At 48.8% G+C, this 20,267-nt stretch overlaps 1 protein-coding gene across 1 annotated transcript in view; it reads left to right on the top strand.

Moving 5' to 3' along the window:
• RAB14 (RAB14, member RAS oncogene family) overlaps positions 1-7,563 on the top strand; it is a 96,960-nt gene extending 89,397 nt beyond the window's left edge. The window contains 2 exon segments of the mRNA XM_029612527.1: positions 5,514-5,529; positions 5,531-7,563. Of these exon segments, the coding sequence (XP_029468387.1) occupies positions 5,514-5,529; positions 5,531-5,692 (178 nt within the window). The 3' untranslated portion in view covers positions 5,693-7,563.
• Positions 7,564-20,267: the final 12,704 nt, after the last annotated feature.

Below are 20,267 nucleotides of genomic sequence, written 5' to 3'. Positions count from 1 at the left end.
GGTGGGCTACCTCCTCAATCCCTGTAATAGGAGGTAGTCTTACTCAATTTTATGAAGAGTGGGCCAAGATAATGTCTGACCAGTGGGTTCTAAGCTTGATAGAACATGGTTACGTTTTAAAGTTTGCTTGGCCCCTCAGAAGTCTCTTTATGATGTCTCCCTGTGCGTTGGCAGAAAAGAAGTGGCCAGTGCTTCAGACTCTCTACCATCTGGGAATGTTAGCCATAGTTCCTGTCCCTCTGCACAAGCGAGGGAAGGGATGTTGTTCCATTTATTTTGAAGGGACGTTTCATCCAATTCCCGACCTGAAAAAAGTGAATCAGGCTTTCAAGGTTCCCCTGTTTCGCATGGAAACATTGCGTTCTGTCATTGCGGCGATGCGAAGAGGGGAGTTTTTGGCTTCCTTGGATCTGACGGAGGCGTATCTGCACATGGGATCCGCCTGGACCCATCGAAGGTTCCTACAGTACATGATCCTGGGAGAGCATTTTTCAATTTTGTGCCTTTCCGTTCGGTTTAGCGATGGCACCACAGACCTTCACCAAGGTTATGGTGGTGGTGGCGGCCCTATGGAAGGAGAGCATTGTTGGTTGCAACTGTATCTCGACAATTGGCTGATTCGGGCAAAGTCGCAGGACCTTTGCAGGCAGGTGATGGAATTGGTGTTACACCCGCTTGAGTTTCATTGGGGGGATAGTGAACTTTTCCGAGCCACCTGCTACCCTCAAGTCTTGAGTTTTCTGGGCACGTGCTTTGATACCCACGTCGGGAAGATGTTTCTTACAGAAGAGGCGGATGATCAAGTTAATCCCAAGTTTCGAATCTGTTGCAGGGCCCGTGTCCCTAGGGGCTGGGATTACTTACAGGTTCTCGGCTCCATGGCATCTACCTGGAACTCAACCCTTGGGCATTTACTCAGAGGAGACCTCTTCAGCAAGCATTGTTGTCATGATGGGATCTGGTGTCGGAGCAGTTTTCATTTCCTCCTACCAGTTCGGCCAGGTCCAGTCTGTCATGGTGGCTGTTTTCCCACCATTTGGGCCATGGAATGGACCTGGTGGTGCTGCAGTGAATAGTGGTTACTATCTATGCCAGTCTCTCTGCTTGGGGAGCAGTTTGTCAATCTGTTGGTCCAAGGACAATGGTCGCTGGAGAAGGCACTATGGTTCATCAATCTTCTGGAGACTAGAGCAGTACTGCTAGCTCTCCAGGCATTCCTGCCTCTGATGTGCAGTCGCCCAGTTCTGATCCTGTCCGACAATGCCACATGGTGGAGAATAGCCACTGCCATTAGCAATGGTAACATGGAATAGACTGTTTTTGGGTACTTGCCAGGTTCTTATGGCCTGGATTGGCCACTGTTGGAAACAGGATGCTGGGCTTGATGGACCCTTGGTCTGACCCAGTATGGCATTTTCTTATGTTCTTATCAACCATCAGGGCAGTACCAAGAGTCAAGCAGTAGCACAGGAAGGGGAAATGTTGATGGTTTGGGCGGAACAGAATCTGTCCTTGATAGTGGCATCTCACATTGCGAGTCTGACAAGTATAAGCCGATTTTCTCAGCTGTCAGCGGTTTGGATCCTGGAGAATGGGAGTTGTCTGAGGAAGCAGTGACTTATTACCTGCAGGTGGGGCATTCTGCATATAGATCTAATGGTAACTCTGCACAGTGCCAAAGCACAAGGGGCAGAGAGGGAGTCTATGCCCTGGATCTCCCTTAGCCAAGCGACTAAGGGAAAGATGCACTGGGAAAGATACCTTGGGCCCCTTGGGCTTGTCCTCCCTTTCCGCCATGGCCTCTGGTGGGCAAGGTACTGAGAATAGAGATCCGTCCGGGCTGGGTGATCTGGTTAGCTCCAGAGTGGCCCTGGAGGCCTTGGCTTGTGGATCTGGTCAATCTAGCAGTGAGACCGGTCCGCTTTGGGGCATCTTCCGAACCTACCACGTCAGGGGCCCATATTTTCAGATCAGGCGACTTGCTTTTGAGAGGAGGCGTTTAAGAAAGAGAGGATATCCTGAGGAAGTTTCACTAGGCTATTGCAGGCTTGAAAGACTTCCACTTCCTTGAAGTGGAGAGTTTTTGAGTCTTGGTGCTCTGATCAGAAGATTAATTCTCAGCGGGCATCAGTGGCCTAGATTTTGACTCTTCTACAGAAAGGATTAACTAAGGCTTGTCATTTAGTTCCCTGAGAGTACAGGTCTCAGCCCTGGGGGGTTTTCGAGGAAAGGTTTACGGGAAGCCCCTGGCAGGGCATCTGGATGTCCCTGTTTTCTCAGTGGGGGGGTCAAGCACTTACGGCCTCCTGTTTATTTGGTGTGTCAGTCATGGGACCTTAATTTGGTCCTCGAGCATATGTGCAGTGCTGTTTGAGCCTCTTAAGAGGGCTACCATAAAGGATCTCACTTTAAAGGTAGTGTTCTTGGTTGCAATTTGTTCAGCTAGAAAGAATATCTGAATTCAAGCTTCGTCATGCAGGGAGCCTTTCTTACGTATCTCAGATTCCGGGGAATCATTGAGAACAGTTCCATCTTTTTTGCCGAAGGTGGATTTGGCGTTCCACTTAGGGCAATCTGTGGAGCTCCCGGCCTTTCCAAACCTGGAAGTTGGTGTGCCTCATACTGCAGAATTAAGGCATCTGGATGTCAGAAGGGCTTTGTTGAGGTATCTACAGGCCACTACCAGTTTCAGGTTGTCAGATCACCTCTTTGTATTATAGAGTGGTGCGAAAAAGGGTCATAAGGCATCTAAAGCCACGATTGTGCACTGGTTGAAAGAAGCCATTGGTTCCGCCTACATTTGTCTTGGTTGTCCTACCCGGAGGGGTTAAGGGTTCATTCTACCCGGTCCCAGGCGGCCGCCTGGACAGAATGTCAGCTAGTGTTGCTGCAGGAGATTTGCAGGGTGGCTTCTTGGACGTCTCTGCATACCTTTGCCAGGCATTACCGATTGGACGCCCAGATCTCGGACGTTGACTATTTCGGTGCAAGTGTACTTCAAGCAGGATTCTGGCAGTCCCACCCTGTTAGGGAAGCTTTGGTACATCCCAGGAGTCTGGAATGATCTGGGTACATACAGGGAAAAGAAAATTGGTTTTTACCTGCTAATTTTTGTTCCTGTAGTATCACAGATCAGTCCAGAGTCTCGCCCAGTGGAGGACAGATCATTTGGAAAGTCTGCTCGATCTTTCTTTATCTGAAGAATAGTACAGGTTTCTGACCACTTCAAGTTTCTTTATTATCTATTGTAAGTTGTTTTTTCTCTTTTTCCCTGCTCATTGGAGGGATTTAGTTGCATAAATTTGTTGCAGGGATTCCTGTCTTAGCTTGGGTACATAGTAATACCGAAGGACTGCAGGTGCTTTGCTGGGTTATGTGCCAGTAGATGTACATTTCTCAGTCTCCCATCTACTGGAAGGGAGGCAAAACCCAGGAGTCTGGACTGATCTGTGGTACTATAGGAATGAAAATGAGCAGGCAACCAATTTTCCTTTTTCAGCCTTTGTGGTGATATTAATTTCATGAAGGCTTCAGCTATCGTGTGAAGTGGAAAGACCTTGGCCTAGAGAAAGCTATTTTGGTTGAGGGTGGTGTATAATGCCTGGTTAATTATTCTGTACCTTACGTTTTTAAATTCTATGAATCTGAGTTGCATTTACTTATAGGGCAGTGATATAGGGACAGGGACTTGACATGAGAGCACCATAGAACTACTGCAGTGCTAACTCACTGTGAGGCTGATGAATAAAACCTGCGCTAAAATTAGTTAGATTTAGTGCAAGTTTCATTTTAATTGCTGTAAATAAATAAAATGCGAAAGTTAGAAATTGAAATAGCAGTCCCTATGGGAAACAGGAAGCTATTTACATGAAAATAGACCAGGACTGAAAAAAACCATGCTTTTTTTGATTTGTGGTCCATATGTATGCCAACCTATGCTTTAAAAAAAAAAAAAAAAAGAAGTTTTCTGATCTCTCTAGTGAGCCTGATGTGGCGTGGCCTGGCCAGGCAAGTTTCTCCCTCCCTCCCCAGCATGCCAAAATCCTTCCTCTCGAGTTAAAATGAACTCTGGCTCAGCAGCCTGGGGGTTGGTCCTCCAATGCCCTCCCTCTCACCTTAAAATGAATTCAACCAGGTCTAGGTCATTGCCCTTCTCCCAGCTCCCTTCACAATTTAAAAAAATAAAACGGGCCATGTGGAACTCCTGAGCCCTTCAAACCCCCCCTCCCCACCTGGGAACCCCTGCTGGGGAAGACTTTACCTCCTCCGGCAGGGCAGTTCCCTCAGTACTGTCACATGTCAGTAAAAGGGCTGCTTCCCTGTCAGGATTCCTTTCACTAACAACTAACAGTGAAGGAGGGAATATTAAGTGCCAGGGTTTAGAGAGCTTGGGAGTTCCACATGGCCCAAATTTAAGGGGGATGGGAGCAGAAGGAGGACTGGGCCAACTTCATTTTAAGGTGGGAGGGATAGGGGGCTGGTAGGACAGACCTGAACTGCTGGGTCAGACTTCATTGTAAATGGGTGGGGGGGGGGGGGGGGATTTGTCAGGTATGCCCGGCTGCCTGAGAGAGGTTTGATGCCCTCTTCATTGCAGAGCGTTTAACACCTGGTCAGAGGTAGGCGTTTAAATTTCCCTCTGTAAAAGGAGATGTACTAGACAATCTCCCCACTAGCATGCCTCCTTGCATTGCAGGGTAATAGCTAATAAAGGCTTATTACTTGGCAGTTTGCATCAGATGTGCCAAGCTTGCTGTAGGTTTTTTAGCATGTATTTTTTTAGGCACTAAAACACTTATTACATATCTGGGCAGTGTTGGTGCTGAAAAACCCACAGTAGGCTTAGCATGGCTTATTACATTGGTCCATGTATTCTACATAATATCGTTCGCAAATCTGGCAGTATGCTGCAGACTACCCATTGTTTGATATTTATAGCAGAAGTAGGTAAGTCTGCTCTGGATTTCCACAACAGGTGTGATTTTCAGGATATCCCAATGAATGAGATACATTTGTATGTACCTCTCCATTGTATGCAAATATATCTCATGCATATTCATTGTGGATGTCCTGAAAACCAGACCTGTTTGTGGCACTTTCAGGACCAGAGCTGCCTCTACCCCTGATCTATAGTTTTTATCACCTTGCTCTGAAGCCCACAATAAAAGCTTTAGCGTTTAATGTCTTCAGAATTCTTCCACATAAAAAACCTTCTAAAGGAGTAAAGCTGTCTTGTCTCAGCTGTTTATTTTTAGTGCCTTATAACTCAACATTGAGTTTGTGGCTATAATTGTTAATATTTCCCCCTCCTTTTTGTGTTGCTTTTGAAAATATAGTATTGCTTCCAGTGAGAGAAAAAAAACGGATAATCTGTTCCTCTATACTCCTTTTTTTTTTTTTTTTTTTTTTTTTTTTTTAAATTGCATTTGTCATTGTTGCATAGTTAGCTTGGTAGTATCTGCAAAGGTAAAGCTTAGAGAAGTGTAGATTTATTTCTATATAATTTTCTTTAGAGGTGAAAATGTGGAGGGATGCGTTCCTGGAGGCTGCCAAGAAAATCTACCAGAATATCCAAGACGGAAGCTTGGATCTGAATGCTGCAGAGTCTGGTGTACAGCACAAACCCTCAGCTCCACAGGGAGGACGACTAACCAGCGAGCCACAGCCTCAGAGAGAAGGCTGTGGCTGCTAGTGACTCCACCCCACTGCTTTACTTCTGACCTTTCAGCCCCTGTTGAAGCAGTACTTTTTACTGCCTCGCTGTCTTCTGTACATCTTACTGGGTTTAAATTAAAAAATAAAACTGCTGAGACAACAGTTTAACACCAGTACTAAACTGCTAAATGACTATAGATATAATCAGGTTATCAATGGCAACTAGAGTAATAAAGAGACCCTCTCCTGCATGGTAAATCTAGAAGTTTTCTTAATTGTCCTTGTGATAGATGTCACCAATCCATGGTTTAAAAAATGAGCACTGATGGTGGACCTTCCTGATTTTACACTTTTGCAGGGCTGTCTTTTATGGTTTAATTTTTATGGCAACTTCAGTCCTTTCCCCATGCTGTAACTGTTACCTAAAATCTGTCCATAGCAAGTAATGTTTATACGCTGTTAAAAGGATCTATAACTATGCTGGGGTTTTTGTTGGGAAGGTAAAATATATTTTCCTGTTTCTTTTGTAGAAGTACACATTTACTTCCGTCTTAACTTTCTACAGGGAAAACAATTCATGTATTTTTCCCTTGAGCTTAATAGCTTTACTTAGTGGGGTTTTTGTCATTTTATCCCTCATTTAATAACCACGTAAATATGTATAAAGTTTGAAGGAACTGAGCTAACATTTAAATACATTGTGTGCATATGATTTTAATGAAGAAAATAAATTGATTGGCATTAGTATAGAAGAAAATCACTTTGTACAGTATGGACTCTGACCCCCCTCCTTGCCCCCATTTAGCACAATAGATGTAACTGCGGTTTACAAAGTACTTGGACTTTCTTTTCTCGGTTGAGTTTCTGATACAATGTCTGTTCCATCTTTGCACTGTTAAATTCTATGCTGTTTATAAACCCTATTCTTGTGCAATCAGCAGTGTGCTAACATGCTTCTTTTGTAAACATATGGCATTTATTGAGCTGCATTTTCTGCCTTACATTGTATAGAGGCTGTTTGTTGCATCTTTTATGCTTTTATAGTGCATACTTCAAGTGGTTCCATTTGAAACTGGATAAGCAGAACTGCAAGGCTGCTGTTCAGGGATTTTTATTAAGAGCTGTGCATTTTAACACTACAAGGGAGTATGTATTCTAATTTATAAAAGGAGCATTATAATTCTTGAGCTTCTTATGCCATACAGTAGTGACATAAAGGACACACATGATCGTGCTGGGCAAAATGGTGGTTTCCTTTCTAAAAGTTGTTTTCAAGCTATAGTCAGCTGTCTATATAAATATTTTAAATGTGCTTTAGGTTTGACACTGCAGAGCATCCATTTTTCATACTAGGACAATTACCAAAACATCCAACTTGCAACATAAGTCCGTCTTATAATGAAATGGTCAAGGAAGAAATTACACAAAAGCAACTTAAAACACAAAACCCACCTGCAGTGTTAAAATTCAAAGTAGTGTTAAAATCCCTGCTATGGACACTAAACTTATGAACCACATTTAAGCAAACTGTGGTACTGAACTATTGAGCAGTTGATATTAATTGAAGAGCCAAAACAGAAATGTGCAGTCCCTTGTTTGTCTGTTTAGTGTTATTTTTAAATAGATTGGTAGAGCAGGTCAAGATCAGGTTAGACATTTTGCTAAATGGGAAAAAAAAGACATAAGCCACCAGGGGGACCATGACCCTGCTGACAGAATCACTAATTAGGGTAAAGTAGACATGGTAATTTGATTCCAGCTAGTGTGTTCCAGTGACTTCAGATTCCTTAGTTGCAGTAGGTTTTGTTTGTGTCACATGATTTGTTTGGACTGCTGTACTATTTGTTTGATGTAACAAAATGCTATTAATCTGAATATTTGTAAATAAAGTACCTGTATCTAGATAAATTAATTTGTTTTATTTGAAAGTACTGCACAGGTTTTTGAAAAATTCCTTAAGTTGCTTAGATATTAAAAGTAAAGTTGTTTAATCCTCTAGTTAAGTTTGATTTTGAGTCCTTGAAGGTTTATACTATCTGTTGAAAACTTGGGGGGGGCCATTCACTAGGTTGCAGTAGAAGACCTTGTTACTTAATGAATCCAGTGAAATTTTTCCTTCTCGGGGGAGAGAGTGGGTGACAAGCAAAATACCATGGCAGTGAAAGAACTCCTGAACAAAGCATGAAGGTGGCCCTGGGACTGTGGGGGCCTCTATACTGAGAACTGTTCTCCCTCTCCCTTGCCCCACCCCAAACCAACAGTTGGGGGGGGGGGAACCCCAGAGATCTGCATAGACCCCCCCTCCCCAGCCACCCTTGGAGGGGGCCTATTAAAAAAAAAAATTATGCTGGTGTCAAGCTGTTGTTCCCCCCCCCCCCCCCCCTACCATTGAGACTGGGGCCAAGGAAGTCTTTCTTTTGACAAAGGAAGTACTATACTTCACTTCCTCACTCCCATCAACACAATCAGGGCTTCTGTGGCCGACCCAGGCAGCAGAGCACCCAAAGCCCAGCTGCCTCCTCGGGCAACTCCGGGGACAGGGTTTTGACTGGGCTGCAGGGAACGGAAGCCAGTTGCCTGTACCTGAGGTGAGAGATGTTCAGGTTAGGGTCAGGCTTTGGTTCTTTGCAAACCAGTGGCCCAGTGTAACCTCGACCAGTCACTCTTCTATCTGCCAAGAATACCCAATTAAATCTATTGGGTGTCCCCCCAAATTGCCCTTCATACCCATATTGGGTGCTGGTAGCACATCAGGAGGTACTAAAAGAAGAGCTGTCTTCCTTAATGGCCAGAGCGATAGAGTCTGTACCACAAGGGCAACGATTCTACTCCAGGTACTTCCTGATTCCAAAGAGAACAGCAGGACTCATCCCATCCTAGACCTGAGGGCCTTGAACAAGTTTCTAAAAAGAGAAAAGCTCAAGATGGTTTCCCTGGACACCTTGATCCCCCTCTTGCAAAAAGGACTGGCTATGCTCCCTCGACATAAAGGATGCATACACCCATATCGAGATCTTCCCTGATCACAGGAATTATCTCAGATTTGTTGTGGGAACACTTCCAGTACTGGTTGTTGCCATTTGGACTCGCGTCTGCTCTGCAGATGTTCACAAAATGCCTGGCTGTGGTGGCGGTGCACATCTGCAGACTAGGAGTGCATGTCTTCCCATATCTAGATGATTGGCTGGTCAAGAGCATGTCTTAGGCAGGGGCTGTCAGGTCCATGTCCTTGACCATTCAGGTGTTGGAGTCACTAAGGATTGTTCTCTACACAAAGTCCCATCTCAGCTCTTCACCTCATTTGGACTTCATAGGAGCCCTGCTAGACACGGCTCAGGCCAAGGCCTTTCTCCCTTGCCAGACTCCTGGCATTGTGGTGTCCATTGTGGCAGAGATTCAACAGAGCCAGCAGGTGCCAGCCTGGCACCTGTTGAGGCTGTTGGACCATATAGCCACAACTATACATGTTACTCATGCATAAGTCTAATGGACCCTGATGTCACAGTGGCACTGAGACACTCGGAGCCTCCAGGATTGCATCTGATTCACCCCATCTCTGAGACTTATTGTCCTGGGGGGCGGGCACTTTCCAATCTGGAACAGGGAATCTCATTTTGAAGCCTCCAGTCAAATTGTCCTAACAATGGATACATCTATCCTGGAGTGGGGAGTTCATGTAGATGGCCTTGGTATCCATAGTCTTTGGTCTGCTCAGGAAAGTTCTTGTCAAATCAATTTCCTGGACCTTCAGGCGATTAGGTACGCACCATGTGCTTTCGGAGATCAGCTGTCCAACACAGGATCTCACCCCCTGTGTCAGGAAGCAGTCTGCATCTAGTTGTGGGTCCTGTGCCACTGGATGGTACTCATGGCTAAGTACCTGGCCACAATGGAGTACATGGTGGCGATAGGCTGAGTTGAGCCTTAAGGACCCCATGAGTGGTCTTTGGACTGGGGGGTAGCGAATTGGATATTCCGGAAGTAGATCTCTTTGCATCTCCCTGCAACAGGAATGTGCCTCTGTTCCCTGTACTTACCAGGATCAGTCCAGACGGTGGGTTATGTCCCCAGTCCAGCAGATGGAGTCAGAACAGACTTCGAGGGGGCATAACCATATATACCAGCACCCCCTCTGCAGGAGTTCAGTATCTTCTGACTTCAGCAGATGAGAGCAGGGGAATCTGTGCTTCCCCAGTTTGACAGGAATTTCTCCTCTCTGTGTCTTTTTCTTCTTCTTTAAATTCTCTTGGCTATTTTGGATCAAGTTTTGGTAATTGGAAAAAAAAAAAAAAAAACCCCTTAATTTTTAGGGAGGCGTTGCTTCTTCTCTGCCTCTTTTCTCTTTCACTTTGGGCTCCCGCCGGGGGTAAGTTTACTGTGTGTTTTGTTTCCTCGCAGCTTTTTCGTCCTGTGTTGCCAGCTTTTTATTGCAGCTCTTCTCAGCGGTGCCTCGTGGAAGCCGGTGGGGTCGGCCTCTCCACGACTGTTTTTCCCCTGCGGCCCGACTCGAGTTTGCTCGAGGGTTCCTGGGCTGGGAGGGAGGACCCTCCTGAGCGGGTAGTGTCGGCCATACGGGCCCCCCGCGACACTTTTGGAGACCTTGTAACGGCGGGTTGTTCGGGCCACCAGGGCCCCCCCCCCCGTGGCAGCTCAGATTCCTTCGGGGCCCCCCCCCCCCCCCGAGGCTTGTTTTGATATTTTGGCAGAGCGATGCCGCGAGCCGAGCGCTGCTCGGCCTGCGGCGAGCCTGGTTCGCAGCATCTCTAGGGAGGGAATCTGCGCGCGATGTCTTCCCGGGGGGGAAGGCACCTCGCAGTCCCTCCCTGTTTCAACTTTTTCTTCAGACTTGCCCGGGCGGCGCGGGCCGGCCATGTCCCACTTTTTGGCGGGAGTGGCGGCCATTTTTCCTCCTCAGCGCGCAGTGCTTGCTCAGTCAGAGCAGGGGGAAGTGAATCCTAGGGAGCTCTCCCCACCGATTTTACCGCCGGGACCGGACTTGCAGGCACCGGAGACTCCGGAAGACTCTCCCCACGGGGTCCCCCCGAATAGGCCGGGGTTTTCCCCGGAGTTTATTTTATTGATGCACTCTGCTTACTTGCAATCCTTGGCGGTTCCTGGAGGGATTCCCGTGGGGCCTCTCCCCGCAAAGATCCTGCGACTCTCTGTTATGCCACAGGCTCCCCCTGATCCGGTGGGTTCGGGTGTGGGGGCCCCTCCAGGCCCAGCCCAAGTCCATCTAGCGCCTGGGGCCGGGGATGCGATTCCAGTCCTGGGGGACGATCCCCCAGATCCAGAATTGGGACCGGGACAGCCGGACGGCCAGCCGGAGGGGGACGAGCCTTGTGCGCTTCGCATATTTCAGAGGGACGAGCTCAACGATCTTATTCCTCAGATCCTCCTTGAGTTGGATCTGGACCCTCCGCCGGACCCTCCAGCGCCAGTGGCGCCGGCCGTCGTCACATCCTCTAAGAAAGGGGATCCAGTCCTGGCGGCACTTTGACCACGGGCCCGGGCCTTTCCCGTTCATGAGTCTTTTCTGCAGCTTCTGATTGGGGAATGGGATACTCCGGAAGCTTCACTGAAGGTCAGTCGGGCAATGGAGAAGTTGTACCCTCTTCCCGAAGATTTCTTGGACCTCATTAAGTTCCCAAAGGTGGATTCCGCGGTGTCTGCAGTCACGAAGAGGACAACTATTCCGGTGACGGGCGGAGCAGCTCTTCGTGATACTCAGGACCGCAAGTTGGAAGTTTTTCTCAAACGAGTTTTTGAGGTTTCCGGCCTGGGAATGCGGGCGGTGATGTGCAGCTCTCTCGCTCAGCGGGCTAGCCTTCGCTGGGTGCAACAACTTCTCACCTCTCGAGACCTGCCCCCTGAAGAAGCTGCCCAGGCGGATCGGCTAGAGGCTGCCGTTGCATACTGGGCGGATGCCTTGTACGACCTCTTCCGAGTGGCTAGATCCATGGTTTCAGTGGTGGCGGCGCGACGCCTGCTGTGGCTCCGTAACTGGGCAGCGGATACCTCCTCAAAGTCGAGTCTTGGCTCGCTACCGTTTCGGGGCAAATTCCTCTTCGGGGATGATTTGGATCAGATTATCAAGTCCCTGGGGGAAAACACAGTTCATTGTCTCCCCGAAGACAGATACCGGCCTTCCAGGGCTTTTGCTTCGTCTCGGACCAGGGCTCAGCGACACTACAGACCAGCGGGGCCTCGGACTTCCGTCTCCCGACCGCAGTCTTGGTCGCACTCCTTTTGTGGCCGCAGGCCCACGAGGGGCGGGGTCGGGGAACCCCCCTCCGAAGTCCACCCCAATGATGCCAACCTCGCCCACTCCTCCGCTCCCAGAATCGGGGGCCGGCTGACAAATTTTTTCGAGGAGTGGGCACGGATCACCGCGGACCATTGGGTTCTGGATACCATAAAGCATGGCTACGCCTTGGAATTTGTCCGCCCTCCGCGGGCAAGGTTCATTTTCTCCCCCGTGGCTCCGACCTCAAGCGGATAGCGGTGCAGCAGACTCTGGACAGGCTGCGAACCATAGGGGCCATCTCCCCCGTCCCCTTAGACGAGGTGGGCTTGGGCCATTATTCCATCTACTTCGTGGTGCCCAAGAAGGATGGATCCTTCCGGCCTATCCTGGACCTCAAAGAGGTCAACAAGTCCCTGCGGGTGGTTCGATTCCGCATGGAGACCCTCCGGTCAGTTATTGCGGCAGTGCATCAAGGGGAGTTTCTCGCCTCCCTGGACTTGACGGAAGCTTACCTGCACATACCCATCCTTCCGGACCACCGGCGTTTCCTCCGCTTCAAGATCCTGGACCAACATTTTCAATTCACGGCGCTTCCGTTCGGGTTGGCAACCGCTCCCCGAACCTTCACCAAGATCATGGTGGTCGTGGCAGCGACCCTACGGAAGGAGGGCGTTCTGGTACACCGCTACCTAGACGATTGGCTCATTCGTGTGAAGTCCTTCAGCCACGGACAAGCTTCGGTCACTCGGGTCCTTCAGGTGCTTCATTCCCTGGGTTGGGTTGTGAACTTCTCCAAGAGCTCTCTCGTCCCTTCTCAGCGATTGGACTTCCTGGGGGCCAGTTTCGACACGCATCAGGGAAAGGTTTTTCTTCGCCCGGACAAGGCACAATCCTTGCAAGATCACGTACGGAGATTCTCTGCGTTACCAGAACCCATATCCTGGGACTATCTGCAGCTCCTGGGAGTGATGGCTTCCACCATCGACCTCGTACCTTGGGCGTTCGCGCACATGAGGCCGTTACAAGCGGCGCTCCTTTCTCGTTGGAAACCAGTCTCACAGGATTATCAGGTAATACTACCCCTTCCGCAGAGTGCCAGGGACAGTCTGAGTTGGTGGTTGGACCCTCAGAATCTGGCCCGAGGGGTATCCCTCGAGGTTCCCCATTGGGTAGTGGTCACCACAGATGCCAGTCTTCTCGGCTGGGGAGCCGTCTGCGGCCGAAGCACCACGCAAGGGACGTGGTCAAAGCTGGAGGCGAGTTGGTCCATCAACCATCTGGAGACCAGAGCGGTCCGGCTAGAGTTGCAGCGTTTTCTCCCGCTCCTTCAGAACAGGGAGGTCCGAATCCTCTCGGACAACGCTACCACCGTGGCTTACATCAATCGACAGGGAGGAACGCGGAGCCGGCACGTGGCAATCGAAGTGGCTCTCCTGATGCAGTGGGCGGAGCGGCATCTAGTCCGGCTAGCGGCCTCACACATCGCCGGGGTAGACAACGTTCAAGTGGATTTCTTGAGTCGGCAACAGTTGGATCCCGGGGAATGGTCCCTTTCCAAAGATGCGATGCAACTTCTAGTCCACCGGTGGGGGACCCCACACTTGGACTTGATGGCGACTGCCCTCAACACCAAGGCACCCCGCTTCTTCAGTCGTCGCAGAGAGCGCGGCGCCGAAGGGGTGGATGCCCTGTCCCTCCCGTGGCCGTCCCATCTGTTACTCTACGTTTTTCCACCGTGGCCGCTGGTGGGCAGAATTCTTCGCAGAATCTAACATCATCAGGGGACCGTGATATTCGTCGCGACGGAGTGGCCCCGACGACCCTGGTTTGCGGACCTCCTACAGTTGGTGATAGATGGTCCGATACGGCTAGGACATCTTCCACGGCTTCTACATCAGGGCCCGGTATTTTTCGAGCAGGCAGAACTCTTCTGTCTTGCGGCTTGGCTTTTGAGCGGCGTCGCCTCTGGCATAGAGGTTTCCCGGAGACGGTAGTCTCCACGCTGCTGCGGGCATGTAAGACCTCGACGTCGGTAGTCTATGTTCGCGTTTGGAAGGTCTTCGAGGTGTGGTGTTCCAATCAGGGCACGCGTCCCACGCGGGCTTCCGTAGCCCAGGTCCTACAGTTTCTCCAGGATGGAATGGACAAAGGACTCGCTTATAATTCATTATGAGTCCAGGTGGCCGCCCTGGGCTCGCTGTTGCAGTGGAGTGGTTCTCTTCTGCTTCAACCGGACATCGCACGGTTTCTTCAGGGTGTCAAGCATATACGGCCTCCGGTACGGGATCCTTGTCCCTCTTGGAGCCTAAATCTCGTCCTTCGCACGCTGGCGGGTCCGCCCTTCGATCCACTTCATAGTGCGACACTCAAGGATCTCACGCTTAAGGCTGTGTTTCTTGTGGCCATCTGTTCGGCACGTCGCATTTCGGAGCTCCAAGCGTTATCGTGCAGAGAGCCTTATCTTCGCTTCACGGATTCGGGGGTTTCTCTCCGCACCGTCCCTTCCTTTCTACCGAAGGTGGTGTCGTCTTTCCATTTGAATCAGACGGTGGATCTCCCGTCCTTCGATGCCTCTGAACCGAAAACCCTACGGCTCTTGGATGTCAAGCGCACGTTGCTCCACTACTTACAAGTCACCAACGAGTTCAGGATGTCAGATCATTTGTTCGTGCTTTGGTCTGGGCCCAGGAAGGGTTTCTAAGCATCGAAGATGACGATCGCTCGCTGGTTGAAGGATGGTATTGCCGCTTCTTATATTGGAGCGGGACGGGTTCCGCCGCGCGGAATCATAGCACATTCTATGCGCTCTCAAGCTGCCTCCTGGGCGGAGATGCGTTCTGTCTCTTCTCAGGAGATCTGTCGTGCAGCAACTTGGAAGTCACTGCATACGTTCTCGAGACACTATCGATTGCATCTTGCCTCTCCAGTGTCTGGTCACTTTGGGGAGCAGGTGCTACGAGCAGGTCTCGCAGGACCCTACCCGACATAGAGGGCTTGGGTACATCCCACCGTCTGGACTGATCCTGGTACGTACAGGGAAAAGAAAATTATTCCTTACCTGCTAATTTTCGTTCCTGTAGTACCATGGATCAGTCCAGACGCCCACCTCTTTCTGGGTTTTATTCTAGTCCTGCTTCGCTCTGCTCTGTTCTGTTCTATAGCAGTATTCTGTGTCTCTCAGGTTTTTCTCTTTTACTACTGCTGTCACAGCTCCTTACAAGTTCGTTGTTTCCTTCCGTTAACAATTGTTGATGTTGGTTAGCTCTTGTTTAATACGTAGTTATGTAAACTTGATCCAAGGGGTTCTTCTAATCTGGCTTTGATATACTCGATACTGAACTCCTGCAGAGGGGGTGCTGGTATATATGGTTACGCCCCCTTGAAGTCTGTTCTGACTCCATCTGCTGGACTGGGGCCATAACCCACCGTCTGGACTGATCCATGGTACTACAGGAACAAAAATTAGCAGGTAAGGAATAATTTTCTTTTCTGCTCCCTGCAGAGGATAGATGGCAAACCAACCTTGGATGCACTTGCCCATCATTGGGGCAAGGGTCTTCTGTATGTATATCCTCTGATTCCCTTAGTAGCAAAGACTCTTTTGAAACTTTACTAGGACAAAGGGACTGATTCTTATAGCCCCCCATTGGCCAAGACAAGACTGGTTTTCATTCATTGGGGAGTTGTCCAGCCACAGAGACCGATCATTCTCCAAGGACAAGCAGGTTGGTAGTCCTTACATGTGGGTGACATCATCCGATTGAGCCTGGCAAGGGGAACTTTTGTTGAAGTTTCTAGAAGCTTTGACCTGCACACTGAGCATGCCCAGCATAGCTGCGCGTCCACGTGAGGTCCCCCTTCAGTCTCTTCTTTTCCATGGTGCAGTTGCCTCGTGGTTTGTGGAGCTCTTAAATTACTTGTTTTTTCTCTGAGTTTTTTCCAAATTCCTTCGCAGTCAGTGCCTACTTGGAGCAGTAGGTTGTCTTTTTGGCTTTCTTTCAACTTTGTGGTTGATTTCCAACTTTTTGCTGTACGGTGGCTGCCAGTCATTGACTGCATGCCAGGTGTTTTTTCATCAAACTCAAAAAAACAATGGTTGAATATATTGGGATCAGAAATGCTAATTTCCACTTACAACCCGACCTCATATAACTTTTTGAGAGCTTAATGCATTAACACTCTCATAGATAAGTCTACCACATATATTGAAACTTGCATATGTATTGTGGTTTGTTATAGACTTTTTAATCATTGGTCATGGTTGTGAGCTCTCACATTTGAATTTCATTATTTTTCCTTTTATTTGGGTGTTTTAACTTAAAAAAATTACAAAAAATTTTCTTCAAAACAAATTATGATGAAAACATTTTCCATACGTTGCTGTAGAAAGTACTTATCTTTAGTGATGATGACTCAATTAGTCAAAAGACGCTGAGCCGCATAGGCTCTGCCAGAACGCCGGAGTAGTGAATAATGTGCCCAACACGGCTCATGTTTCTTTATCGCTTCTTCAGGGGTGTTATAAATTCTTCTGAAACACAAAATGTTCATTAGTATAATGCATTTAGAACAAACAATTGATGTACTTATCTGTACATTCAACAAAACTCCTTTATCACCCGACTTCCGCAGCATAACTAAACAGCTGATCCTCCATGTTGTAACATTTCGAGGCGGTTTTTAAACCTGCTCAAGAATGAAATCCCAACTAATAGGAACAGTCCAACTCCCGACTCCAAGAACGTCATAACGTTCAACGTAAAAACGTCAAATTAATGTTGTCCAATCGACTGCCTCATTCATCCCTCTCGGGGAAAAAGCTGTTAATGTGAATATCCATTTCTGTTCAATAAAGTTTAATTTAGACTGTCAATATTACGATCCAATTGTGTGATTTGATCCAATATAGTCCATCTCAACTCTTGGACGTGATGTCCTCTCTCTACACAATTGGAGCTTCAAAATTCAAAGTATTCAATCTGCTATGGTGTTCACGTAGACGGATTTTAATTTGTCTGCTGGTTCGTCCGACATAAATTAATGTTGAATGTACGGATGATAAGCAAGTACATCAATTGTTTGTTCTAAATGCATTATACTAATGAACATTTTGTGTTTCAGAAGAATTTATAACGCCCCTGAAGAAGTGATAAAGAAACACGAGCCGTGTTGGGCACATTATTCACTACTCCGGCGTTCTGGCACAGAGCCTATGCGGCTCAGCGTCTTTTGACTAATTGAGTCATCATCACTAAAGATAAGTACTTTCTACAGCAATGTATGGAACGTATGGAAAATGTTTTCATCATAATTTGTTTTGAAGAAAATTAACTTAAAAAAATTACAAAAAAACCACCCAAAAAAAGGAAAAATAATGAAATTCAAATGTGAGAGCTCACAACCATGACAATGATTAAAAAGTCTATAACAAACTACAATACATATGCAAGTTTCAATATATGTGGTAGACTTATCTATATGAGTGTTAATGCATTAAGCTCTCAAAAAGTGATATGAGGTTGGGTTGTAAGTGGAAATTAGCATTTCTGATCCCAATATATTCAACCATTGTTTTTTTGAGTTTGATGTTATGATATACATGGTTTACACAGTTATTGCAGATTAGGTGTTTTTTTTATGGCATTGATGGGTTTTCGTCTGTGCCCACAGTGTTCATGGACCATGTCCATCACTGATCTGCCTGAGGTTTGCATCCTCTGCCTGGGGGCCTCGCACAATGTCCATGGGGTGCCGTCTGTGATCAAATGACCCCCCAAAGGGCATTGGGTGTGCCTCAATAAAATGGAGAAGCTTTTTTGGTCCCCGAAGTCTGCTCCTTCTACTCCTGCGTCGGCCCCATTGACACTGAGGTAGTGTGGGGAGCCACTTGAGACGCTTCCTCTGGCCATACCTTTCGCCAATATCTCCAAGGATTGTGGGGATGGTGATAGGTCTTCGATGATTTCACCGCTCTCTTGGACATTGGATCTTCTTCCTCTGTGCCGGGGAAGGACCAGGCTGAGCATAAAGGGAGATCCCACAAACATTGCCACCAGTCACTGTCAATATGCGGCACTGGTGGCTGCCAAGTTGCCATCGCAGCAATACCAGCCATCGGAGGCCCCATCCTCCAATGCCCCAGAAGTCCTAGGCATTCCCCACTGATACTGGTGCTAGGCACTGTGCCACCTCAGCAATCCAAGGAAAAGCCGGTGACACATCGCCCCCCTTCCTGGTCACTCCATTCTTTCAGGAGTAGTTGGACGCAGGGTGTAGTCCACTGTGCTCAAAGCTCTCCAGAGCGTTGAGCTGCCGCTGCCACCAGCCCCCACACTGCTGCTCAAACCTCCGCCATCAATGCACCTCTGCTGGAGCATCTGGACATCCTAGGTGCCCTTCCGATGCAGCTGGTGCCCGATTTTGATTCCCCAGCGGCCACCAATGCCCCTTCTGACGCAGCTGATGCTTGAGGGACCCTCTGTTCTCTAGCAGCCTCCGATGCCCCCCACCAGAGTGATCTCAATTCTCGGGTCCCCCGAGGAGGAAGATGTGGCTGGTACCATGTTTCCTAGACCACGGTTCCCCAAGTCCTCGCCAGGTTCTTCCGGACTACCGCGACCTCTGGTCCCTCACTGCCAGGGGAACCTTCGATTCCTGCTGTGCCCTCGTGGCCTCTGAAGCCATCTAAGCCCAGGGCTGATATTCCTCACCCATGGCATGCTGGTCCCAGTGAAGAGGAAAGGGCCTTACGACCCTTGGAGTGATAAGAACATAAAATGCCATACTTGGTCAGACCATGACTCCTTTGAGTCCTCCGTTTATTCAGATGACCCCCTCTCAGCATCCTCACCTCCACAGGAATGGCACCGGTCACCCCCCCCCCCCCCCCCCCCCCCCCCGAGGACCTGTCCTTTGCAGGATTTGTCAGGACTATGGCTGAGGCCATCCCCTTTCAACTGCTAACTGAGGAGGATGTGCATCTTAAGATGCTGGAGGTCCTCCAGTTCATCAATGCTCCTAAGGAGATCATGGCAGTTCCTATCCATGACATTTTCAAGGACCTCCTCCTCTGCATGTGGGAGTACCCCATTTCTATCTCCCCCTGGCAATAGAAAGGCTGTCACCTATTCGGTGCAGCAGGGTGTGGGGTTTGAGAAGCGGCACCTCCCTCACCGGTCTGTGGTTGTGGAGTCTACCCTGAAAAAGGCCCAGTGCTCCTGCACCCATGCCTCCACTCCTCTGGGATGTGAGCACAAAACTGGATGCCCTGGGCAAGAAAGTCTTCCAAGGCACCATGCTGGTGGCCCGCATTGCCGTCTACCAGCTCTATATGACTCAATACAACCGCACTCTGGAAATGAGTCCAGGACTTCGCAGAGGGCCTACCTCAACAACAGGAGTCACTCTCAGCCATTGTCCTGCTGGGTCTCTAGGCCGGGAAGCACAAAGTGCATTCCACCTATGATGTATTTGAGATGGTGGCCCAAGTAGATGCAGTTGCCATCAGTGCCAGGAGAATGGCATGGCTCAGAGCTTCTGATCTCTGCCCAGAGGACCAGGACAGGCTAGCTGATCTCCCCTGCACAGGTGAAAACCTCTTCAGGGATAAGGTCTGGGATGCAGTAGTGCAATTGAAGGACCATCATGCCCCCTTCAACAGCTTTCCACTAGAGCTTCTGATGCCCTGTCCTCTGCCAAGAAGTCCTCTAGGCCATGATCCTGGAAGCCTTTCTATAGGCAGAGGAAGAATTATCCTCCAACCTCCAGGGCTCACATGCCTCATACCAGCTCCAGGAGCTGCCCTCCCCAGCAACGAGTGCCTAGACCTCAGCAAGCCTCGGCCACGGGCAGCGAGGGAGTGAATGCCAATTGACCGTAGCCCTGACATCATATCCCCCAGTCAGACAGGCTCTTGAGCTTCGCCCATCACTGGGAAGAGATTATGTTGGGCCAATGGATCCTCACTATAAGTCATCAGGGGTACTATCTAAACTTGTCAGCTCCCGGAGACCTTCCCCATGTCCATTGTGGGGTTCGTCCACCCATCAGGTCATAACCAGATAGAGCTTGCCGCCCTCCTCTTGGCAGGCACGGTGGAACCGGTCCCTTGCCTTCAGGAGAGCCGAGAGTTCTATTCAAGGTACTTCCTTGTCCTGAAAAAGAATGGTGGCTTGTGCTCCATTCTCGACCTCTGGGCATTGAACAAGTTTCTCTTAAGAGAAAAGGTAAAGATGGTCTTTGGGCACTCTTCACCCGCTCCTCCTCAGAGGAGTCTGGCTTTGCTCCCTCAATCTCAGAGGCTTATGTGCACACTGCTATCTTCCCCAGCCACCGGAAGTACCTCTGCTTTGTGATGAGGAACGCA

The sequence above is a fragment of the Rhinatrema bivittatum genome, chromosome 8 (genome assembly GCF_901001135.1).
Source record: "Rhinatrema bivittatum chromosome 8, aRhiBiv1.1, whole genome shotgun sequence".
In the NCBI taxonomy this organism is placed as follows: Eukaryota; Metazoa; Chordata; class Amphibia; order Gymnophiona; family Rhinatrematidae; genus Rhinatrema; species Rhinatrema bivittatum.
The sequence above is the reverse complement of the archived record's forward strand: the minus strand, read 5'-3'. Positions and strand labels throughout refer to the sequence as shown.